At 40.8% G+C, this 10,856-nt stretch overlaps 1 protein-coding gene across 2 annotated transcripts in view; it reads right to left on the bottom strand.

Moving 5' to 3' along the window:
• Positions 1-10,856, bottom strand: part of RHOBTB3 (Rho-related BTB domain containing 3) — a 94,905-nt gene that overhangs the window by 30,760 nt on the left and 53,289 nt on the right. For both annotated transcript variants that reach the window (XM_011989433.1, XM_011989434.1), the window contains exon 7: positions 5,715-5,827. In XM_011989433.1, coding sequence (XP_011844823.1) covers positions 5,715-5,827 — 113 coding nt within the window. The remainder of the gene's footprint in view (positions 1-5,714; positions 5,828-10,856) is intronic.

Genomic DNA, 10,856 nt, shown 5'->3' on the forward strand with positions numbered 1-10,856 from the left:
AGAGCCCACTAGAACCTACAAAGACCTTCCTGGGTTTCTGATCTGGCATTCCTGAGACCCTCTCCCTTGATAACTCGTCTGTCCTGATGCGCCTGGCTGGAGCTGGTGGCTCTGGGAGCAGCCCCTCTGTCTAACTCAGGCTTCAGTGCTTTATCCTTTCTGTGGTCTTCAGGCATTCCCTTTGTGCCAACCCTCCTGGTAGTCAAGGGCCAGCCTCCCTTTCCATACCCTCCACCCATTTCTTTTCTTTTCCTTTCTTCCTTTCTCTCTCTCTCTCTTTCTTTTAATTTTACTCTATTTACAGTGGGTAAACAAAACAAGCCTGAATATTTTCAGGTAATGTTACCCAAATGATGATGAAATAATAAGTCATTTTAAATACTAGGATTCATTAGGACCGCAAGCTTGCTTAAAGTCTATGTAGTTCCCTAATTTGGAATGATTTAGTTGGGATTTGTATTGAAATATCATATTTTATTCATTTTAAATTCTGATGTCTCCACCCATTCCCACTGCTGAATCTCAGAGCCCCAGCCCTGGTCAGAATGCTAATCCTCTGCTCGGCTAGCTAGGGAACTCTGAAAGCTTTATCCCTAAGAAATAAACACACAACATTAGCAGTAATAAGAATAAATGACATCTACTTCTCACTCTAAATTAATCTACTATGGTGGGAAGTTTAAAATATTTGGTGGTGGGGGGCGGGGAAATGACAATATTCTTCCTCCTAAGACAGCAGAAAACATTCCAGAATGGCATCCATAGGCAAAACAGGATCATACAAATCCTGGTCCTATACAGTCACTCTAAGATCCTATACACAACATACCATCAAGGAATTCGGGGATGGGAGTCAAGTGCCTGCCACGCGTAAAGGAGAGTAACAGTCAAAAAGCATCACCGGCTGGGTGCGGTGGCTCATGCCTGTAATCTCAGCACTTTGGGAAGCCGAGGCGGGCGGATCACGAGGTCAGATCGAGACCATTCTGGCTAACACAGCGAAACCCCGTCTCTACTAAAAATACAAAAAAATTAGCCAGGCATGGTGGTGGCAGGCGCCTGTATTCCCAGCTACTCAAGAGGCTGAGGTAGGAGAATGGCGTGAACCTGGGAGGCAGAGCTTGCAGTGAGCCAAGATCACGCCACGACACTCCGGCCTGGGTGACTGAGCGAGACTCCGTCCCAAAAAAACAACAAACAAAAAAAAAGCGTCACCAAAGTGGACAGCTCACAGAGTCTTCAAAAACCATCCAATTTATTCCTCATTTTATAGGAAGCCCTGACGCACTCAAAGCCACAGAGGTGATTTGTGGCAGATTCACAACTGTAATCTACCATTTCCCCGAGTCCCAATTCAGGGTTACATCCCCGTGTGGTACTGAGTAAATGAGACAGCCCCTTACCCTGGGAAAGCACAAGAAGAAGGGGTGAAAGAACTCTTCTTTCCCCCTGTGCAGAGGGAATTCAGTGCAATACCATGGAATCATATCACCCAGGCTTCCCTTTCCCCAACAAGAATTCATTTTATTCTCCGTATTCAAAGGAATGTGTTCCGAATCAGACTCAAGAAAAGGTTCAGGGTTAGAAGAAAAGTCAACATTTCTGTACTTGTCAGCCATATAAAGGTTATGAATTTTCATAATGTGAATATTTTATAGACGTATATTACACATGAATATATGAGAGAGAGAGAACTGGAGAGAGAGGGAGAGAATCTATAAACAGATTCCCTCATCAACTGTTTTGAATTTGAAAAAAATGGGAGGGCAGAAGTTTGAGAGAACACAAATGTATGTGATGTACATTTTTACTGGTGCATAAACAAGTTAATCAAGACAACTAGATGAACTGTTTTGAAAATGAGAATATAGGCATATGTGCACATTTTTACAAAGGATTATTTAGTTGAATTAGACTGCAAGAGCTACCATCCTGCCATATACTTGTAAAACTGGACAGCTTCTGTATACCTGCTTCAATGTGTTACTAAAAAAAAAACAACAAAAAAAACTTACTCCTTAATTTCACGTTACTTTGTTTGTAAAAAAGACTATTTCTCAACTAAAGAACAATCAAGAATCTTCACTCGAAGCTAGTACAGTTTTATACTTGTAAAACATTAACTTTAAAATGTTAACAGGTTTTAGAAAACAGAAAAGTCATCTGTATTAAAAAATTAAAGGAATAATCATTTTTCTTATAGTGAATATATATCTTTATTCTGCTAAGCATTGCATATAACTTACCTTATTTATATACTGCAGCCAATTTATCATAAAATCAGAAAAAAGAATACACTGGCGAAACTGTGTAATGTGTTAAAGTTTTGAAATGTTTTTTAAAGCCCTTACAGACTATACAATATCAAGTTACTAGAGTTTTAATGTGCACCAGTCTATGGCAATATACAAAGTCTGTTTTTATAAACTTGAATGTAATTTATAATTTTGAACCTATAATTGATGAGATAATCCTTAACTGTCCACCTCATTGAATAGATTTCTCAGAACACTTGAAAAAGGGACATACAGAACTGCCTTCCTCTCGGAAACTATTTGAAACCTAAACTGTGAGGAGTGAGAAGGTAGCCTCTCTAATAACCTTAACCGTAGCTGGACAAATTAAACAGCCTTTTATTGTTGATATAGATGGTGTGTTCCCAGAGCTCCAGGGGAATGTTTCAGAAGGCAGAATTCGCAAACGAGCATTTTAAAGACATTACTCACACATATTTTAATTCTTACATAAAGTCTAAGATAGGGCCGAGTGTGGTGGCTCATGCCGGTAATCCCAGCACCTTGGGAGGCTATGGTGGGCAGATCGCTTGAGCCCAGGAGTTTGAGACTAGCCTGGGCAACATGGAAAAACCACATCTCTACAAAAAATATAAAAATTAGCCAGGTGTGGTGACGCATATCTGGAGTCCCAGCCCCTGGCGGGGCTGAGGTGGGAGATGTCACTTGAGCCCAGGAGGTGGAGGCTGCAGTGAGCCAAGATCATGTCACCGCACTCCCACCGGGGCAACACAGTGAGACCCTGTCTCTCTCTCACACACACACACACACACACACAATCTAAGATACAAATAACCCACGCTTATGTTTTCAGTATTTAAATGGCAAAATATACTTAAGGGAAACATTTACATTTATATAGTATTTGACTCTTCTAAGGACTCAATTTTATATTCATCATAGTATGTGAGTTATAATTCAGAGAGTCAAAGTTAACTAACTTACAACAAATTAATTTACCTTTCCTGGTGTTTTTAAAATGCATTTAACTTTCTCGATTACATTTGAAACATCCCCAGAATCTTTCAACTTCTTCCTGATATCTTCTTCCAATTCTTCCCACTGAAAAGCACCTGTAAACAAATTAGTACATGCTGGATTTTTCTGTTAAACGAGGAAGTAACTCAAGTAAATCTCTTATTAAATACAACATTCCCTTTTTTTAGTGCTTTCTTTTAATTTTTCTTTACTATGTATATATCCTTATAACTATACTAAAACATTTAAACAGTACTTACATTTAGAAAAAACAGTTTAACTTCCCCTAAATTATTTCTCAAAATCTGAACTCTTCCTCCCCGGACTGCTGCTACCTCTCTGCAATAGGTGGCCAGCTAGTGATAACAGCAATGGTCTGAATATGAATTACCATGACAAATGGTCCAGCATCCAAATTATTTACTTGTCCTGAGTAAGAAGGTAGATGTGGTCTTTCCCAAGCGTGAATTAAATCTTACTAGTCATGGGCAGCAGTGACTATCATCAGGTAGAGGAACACGCAGCAGCCATAGAATGCATTCAGAAGGTCTCATGTTTTGTCAGGGGCAGACTGGGATGTCTGAGAGTCAACTCTACAAAACCAGCCCGAGGAAGGGAGCTACATCATCCATGTAGCTCATGTCACTGGAGCAAAATCACCCCACCATCCCTTGCCTTTCCCCAGTTCACTTCAAAACTCTCCCCAAGCTCATTTCACTTCTCCAACTCTGTCAGCCCCCTTTCCTCTATGTCTTACAAAATTCTTATTCTATGGTCAGCAAAAGCTGACCTTTTCCCCAAGGACTTCTCTCACTTGGCCTGCAGCAACCTCCCATCCAACCTCCCTGCTCCCTAACAGTCTTTTCCCCATCAAACCCATCCTATTACTCAAAGTCGGTGAGTTTTCGAAAGCACGAATCTGATCATGATATTCCAAGAGATTACCCGCATCCATCCTATGATTTATAGAAGGTCCTATTTCATAAAATAGAATTCAGAAAGCCTAGTGTGGGCAGTATAGTTAGGATCCAGTTCTACCTCAGCTATTGACTACTAGTGTGACAAGTCACTTCACCTCTCTGGGTAATTCAAGATCCTTTTCAATCTGCTCTCAGTTATTTCTTCTAATGTTTTCCTTCCTGTATTCAGCACTCACCAGATGCATTCATGGATATTGCGGTATGAGGCAGGCACATAAACACTTATTAAACCAATGAGATCAGGCAATTGCAGCCAGTCTGGAACCAAATCCAATCGGAAGGGGCAGACTACAAGTCCAGAAGCTCTCAGGCTCTTTACAGCTGAGCCTGGCAGCACTGAGCACTATTGTGCATCCTTTCAACTTCTCCCCACCTGGCCTTCCTAATGTAAGTATTTACAGTGTGTCCTGGGGGAGGGAGTCAAATGATATGTAGCATTTGCCATTTCTGTGATGCTACCAACATGACATCACAGAACAAGGAAATGGGGATGATAAACACAACTGGGCTCTCACAAGCTGGTGCCAGCTCCAGCACACCACTGATTCTTTCTGCCTTTGCTAGCGCTTTTTATGCCTTCACTGATTGCTCCTCTTCCTCCTCAAATTCCCAAAGCTGTGTAGTGTAGAAGAGCTCTATGATTTCTTTTTCTCTCTTTCTGCATGAATGCTTTTTAACTCTGTGGCCACATCCTCTTTCCCCATCTCATAAATTCTTTGGATTGTATCACCAGAAAATTTAATGTGCATACAAACATTAAAGTCAGTATAACAATGTCAGAGCATAAAAACCCCTTAGAAGCCAATGGATCCCAGATCAAGAAAATTACTCTATGCCAGTGACTATCAACCACACCTGTGTATTATAAATACCTGGGATCTTTTATAAAATACCATCAGAGGAGGTCTCATCTCCAGATCAAGTAAATTAGAATTTCTGAGCCTGAAGCCCCTGGAATCAGTGTTTTAAAATCCTCCCTGGTGACCCTAATGTGCATTGTATGCTGCTGATGGCCACTGTTTTCCCTTTAGAAATTTCAGCCACAGAGTTTGAGACCAGCCTGGCTAACATGGGGAAGCCCCGTCTCTACTAAAAATACAAAAATTAGCTGGGCATGGTGGTATGTGCCTGTAATCCCAGCTACTCGGGAGGCTGAGGCAGGAGAACTGCTTGAACCCAGGAGGCGGAGGTTGCAGTGAGCCAAGATCATGTCACCGCACTCCCACCGGGGCAACACAGGGAGACCCTGTCTCTCACACACACACACACACACACACACAATCTAAGATACAAATAACCCACGCTTATGTTTTCAGTATTTAAATGGCAAAATATACTTAAGGGAAACATTTACATTTATATAGTATTTGACTCTTCTAAGGACTCAATTTTATATTCATCATAGTATGTGAGTTATAATTCAGATAGTCAAAGTTAACTAACTTACAACAAATTAATTTACCTTTCCTGGTGTTTTTAAAATGCATTTAACTTTCTCGATTACATTTGAAACATCCCCAGAATCTTTCAACTTCTTCCTGATATCTTCTTCCAATTCTTCCCACTGAAAAGCACCTGTAAACAAATTAGTACATGCTGGATTTTTCTGTTAAATGAGGAAGTAACTCAAGTAAATCTCTTATTAAATACAACATTCCCTTTTTTTAGTGCTTTCTTTTAATTTTTCTTTACTATGTATATATCCTTATAACTATACTAAAACATTTAAACAGTACTTACATTTAGAAAAAACAGTTTAACTTCCCCTAAATTATTTCTCAAAATCTGAACTCTTCCTCCCCGGACTGCTGCTACCTCTCTGCAATAGGTGGCCAGCTAGTGATAACAGCAATGGTCTGAATATGAATTACCATGACAAATGGTCCAGCATCCAAATTATTTACTTGTCCTGAGTAAGAAGGTAGATGTGGTCTTTCCCAAGCGTGAATTAAATCTTACTAGTCATGGGCAGCAGTGACTATCATCAGGTAGAGGAACACGCAGCAGCCATAGAATGCATTCAGAAGGTCTCATGTTTTGTCAGGGGCAGACTGGGATGTCTGAGAGTCAACTCTACAAAACCAGCCCGAGGAAGGGAGCTACATCATCCATGTAGCTCATGTCACTGGAGCAAAATCACCCCACCATCCCTTGCCTTTCCCCAGTTCACTTCAAAACTCTCCCCAAGCTCATTTCACTTCTCCAACTCTGTCAGCCCCCTTTCCTCTATGTCTTACAAAATTCTTATTCTATGGTCAGCAAAAGCTGACCTTTTCCCCAAGGACTTCTCTCACTTGGCCTGCAGCAACCTCCCATCCAACCTCCCTGCTCCCTAACAGTCTTTTCCCCATCAAACCCATCCTATTACTCAAAGTCGGTGAGTTTTCGAAAGCACGAATCTGATCATGATATTCCAAGAGATTACCCGCATCCATCCTATGATTTATAGAAGGTCCTATTTCATAAAATAGAATTCAGAAAGCCTAGTGTGGGCAGTATAGTTAGGATCCAGTTCTACCTCAGCTATTGACTACTAGTGTGACAAGTCACTTCACCTCTCTGGGTAATTCAAGATCCTTTTCAATCTGCTCTCAGTTATTTCTTCTAATGTTTTCCTTCCTGTATTCAGCACTCACCAGATGCATTCATGGATATTGCGGTATGAGGCAGGCACATAAACACTTATTAAACCAATGAGATCAGGCAATTGCAGCCAGTCTGGAACCAAATCCAATCGGAAGGGGCAGACTACAAGTCCAGAAGCTCTCAGGCTCTTTACAGCTGAGCCTGGCAGCACTGAGCACTATTGTGCATCCTTTCAACTTCTCCCCACCTGGCCTTCCTAATGTAAGTATTTACAGTGTGTCCTGGGGGAGGGAGTCAAATGATATGTAGCATTTGCCATTTCTGTGATGCTACCAACATGACATCACAGAACAAGGAAATGGGGATGATAAACACAACTGGGCTCTCACAAGCTGGTGCCAGCTCCAGCACACCACTGATTCTTTCTGCCTTTGCTAGCGCTTTTTATGCCTTCACTGATTGCTCCTCTTCCTCCTCAAATTCCCAAAGCTGTGTAGTGTAGAAGAGCTCTATGATTTCTTTTTCTCTCTTTCTGCATGAATGCTTTTTAACTCTGTGGCCACATCCTCTTTCCCCATCTCATAAATTCTTTGGATTGTATCACCAGAAAATTTAATGTGCATACAAACATTAAAGTCAGTATAACAATGTCAGAGCATAAAAACCCCTTAGAAGCCAATGGATCCCAGATCAAGAAAATTACTCTATGCCAGTGACTATCAACCACACCTGTGTATTATAAATACCTGGGATCTTTTATAAAATACCATCAGAGGAGGTCTCATCTCCAGATCAAGTAAATTAGAATTTCTGAGCCTGAAGCCCCTGGAATCAGTGTTTTAAAATCCTCCCTGGTGACCCTAATGTGCATTGTATGCTGCTGATGGCCACTGTTTTCCCTTTAGAAATTTCAGCCACAGAGTTTGAGACCAGCCTGGCTAACATGGGGAAGCCCTGTCTCTACTAAAAATACAAAAATTAGCTGGGCATGGTGGTATGTGCCTGTAATCCCAGCTACTCGGGAGGCTGAGGCAGGAGAACTGCTTGAACCCAGGAGGCAGAGATTTCAGTGAGCTGTGATCATGCCACTGCACTCCAGCGGGAGCAACAGAGTGAGACCCTGTCTCAAAAAAAAAAAAAAAAAAAAGAGGAAAAAGGAAAGAAATTTCAGCCATTACCGAAACCCAGTGTTAGTGGTATGCAGAAAAAAGGGAACATGTAGGTATTTTTTATTGTCTACGCTCATCCAGTCTAAAGAAGAACACAAGTACTGTCTCTGTGTTCTCTTACATACTTACATATGTAAAAGTTACACTGTTATTTAAGTAAAAGCATATTAACTAAAAAATACCTATAAAATATCTCCATTCAGAAGACTATCTAAAAGCAAGCAAGCAAGCATCAAATAATCTAAGTAGATGGAATTAGTAGCAGGTAAATCCCCACAGGCCACTGAACTGTCTAAGAACACACACAGGGAGAATCAATCACTGAAAATGAAAGTAAGACTAATTCTCAAGAGCACACTGATGATTGGGCTGTTTTCATAATTAGAAACATTAATCAAGTCATCTTTGAAACTTTCAAGTCCTAATAAGCCAATAGTCCTAAGACTGGGACTTTCTTTTTATTTTTCCAGTGGTAAAAACATTTAACATCAGATTTACCCTCTTAGCAAACTTTTAAGTATATACTACAGTATCATTAACAATAGGCAAAATGTCACACAGCAGGTCTCCAGAACTTACTCATCTGGCATAACTTTACTGATTGACTGACTGCAGACAAGGGCAGGATGACATCTTGTATCACTGACTGGGATTTTCTTTAGTTAACTTCTTAAAGCACTGAATTCACTTAGACTTTTAGAGTGCATGGTATACTCACATATACTACACTGTGTTTTTACGCAATACAGAAAAGGGCATGCCATGGAATAATTCTAAGAACTGGAGAATGCTATGCAAACGGAAGATGAAAGCTTGCTTCTACATATTTGTTTACTCTGATGGCATTTCAATAAGTGATGTGAAACTCTAAGGGCCATCTGTGGCAGGAAGAGCTCAAAGCTAAATTCTTGAGGTTCTTACAATTACTTCACTTCCTAACCATCTGAGATCATGTGACTCAAGAATGTGCAAGCATTAAGACTGTATCAAGTATTATAAGAATGTTACAATTGTATGCCATGTAAGAATTTCTCCCTGAAGACCAGGAAAGGGCTGGCTTCACTTATCACATTACTCCTTGTTCCTTAGGATTAGTAGTTAAGTACTTACATGTTACGCGGTGTTGTGTTGTTATTCAATAGAAAACTAACATATACAAAACAGACATACCTTGACTGTGTCTATTGAATCAAAAATTTCAATAGGAATATATAGGTGTAAAACGTTAACTGGACTGTTGTTAAACAGGTCCCTCCTAAATAACGACCCAAATGTTCATGGTGACACAATACACACCAAAATTCAAATTCCTAAAGGTTAAAAAAAGCATGTTATTTAAAAAGAATTAAGATATTCTTTGTAATTTGGTTCTTTAAAAAAAAAAAAAAAAAGGACACAAGATAGGCTTATTACAATTTTCTAGCCCATGTTTGCTCAAGGCAAATATTCCTGAGCCCATGATGGAGTTCAACCTCTGCTTTACCAACTCATCTGACAGGAACACAAACAAACAACTCCTGTCTTCAGTGGTTCTCTAGCATAACCCAAGGGCAGACCACAGCACTTCTGTGGGAAAACCACTGCAAAACTATGCCTTAACACTTGTATTCTACTCACAGGTTTAAAACTGTTAAAAAACAAACAAACAACAAAACAAGCCTGGCCCATTTATTGAAGTCTTTGAGAAAACTGTAGGTTTAAAATTTTTGTTTGACTTGATTACAAAACATATGCTTTCAAAACCAGTGTCACTTATTTATACACAAACGACCAGAGGATCAAACAAAACAGTAAATGTTTAGACATTTTCTGTTGATAGTGGAATCTGGGTAAATATTTTTCTCTTAATTTTCAGCATTTTTCAAAATTGTCTTTTCTGTGCAAATACAGCTTTGATATCTCTTTTTAACATAATGTAAATGAAACCCTTCCTTGAGCCAGAGGTTGTAATCTGTAAATAATTAAAGAATAATAAATAGGTACCTGCAGAACCAGTTATTTTCACTTTTCCTTAACCAGTATCTGGGTCTCTGCAGCCCCAGGTCAACGGCCCGTGCTCCTGCTCAGAGCAGACAGCATCTCCGGCTTTGGCCGTGACATACAAGGAGAGATCGCAGCCGAAATGGAACAGGTGAGTGTCAGGTTAAGAAGCCAGGACTCTGAACTGGTTGAAGACCTGTAGCTCAGCAGGCTCTTCACATCATCATGCCCGCCTGCCCTCCGATCCCTATTCCAGCCTTACTTAATTTCCACCCAACCACTAGGCATCCACTCTTCCTCATGTCAGGCAGGGGACACACAGGGCACTGAGAGCCCCAGTTCCAAATAGCCCTGCCTCAGTCAGCCTTGCAGCTCACCCCATTTTTACTTTGAATCCTAAGCTGATAACTTGGTAGCCTTCTCAGGCCTCTGCACTGAATTCTAGGCCCTAGTGTGCTGGCTTTGGCTGGCTCCCAGTTCTTCCAAAAGCAGGTATTCCAGCTGCTTCTGGTAGTCCAGAGATCCAGCACCACCTGGGAGACTGACTACTGGAAACACAGAAACTCATGCCCCACTCCAGGCAACTGAATCAGAATCTCCACAGGAACAAGATCCTCAGATGATCTGCATACACTTGAAGGTTTGAAAAGCACTGGTCTAGATGATGAAGGGCCAAGGGCAGGGCCATCCATTGTCTGAATGTTGGCCTTCCTGAGGCTGATCGCCAGAGTAATGGGACCTCCAGATTGAATGCCTGTCTTGGCTGCACTGTTCCACCCTCCAACCATCACCAGAGATGAGCTTTCTAAAGCCCAGACTGATCATGCTTAAAACTCTAACACAAGTCTAAGAGCAGCAGGAACAGCTTC

This window comes from Mandrillus leucophaeus, unplaced genomic scaffold (assembly GCF_000951045.1).
Source record: "Mandrillus leucophaeus isolate KB7577 unplaced genomic scaffold, Mleu.le_1.0 Scaffold353, whole genome shotgun sequence".
NCBI classification, from domain to species: Eukaryota; Metazoa; Chordata; class Mammalia; order Primates; family Cercopithecidae; genus Mandrillus; species Mandrillus leucophaeus.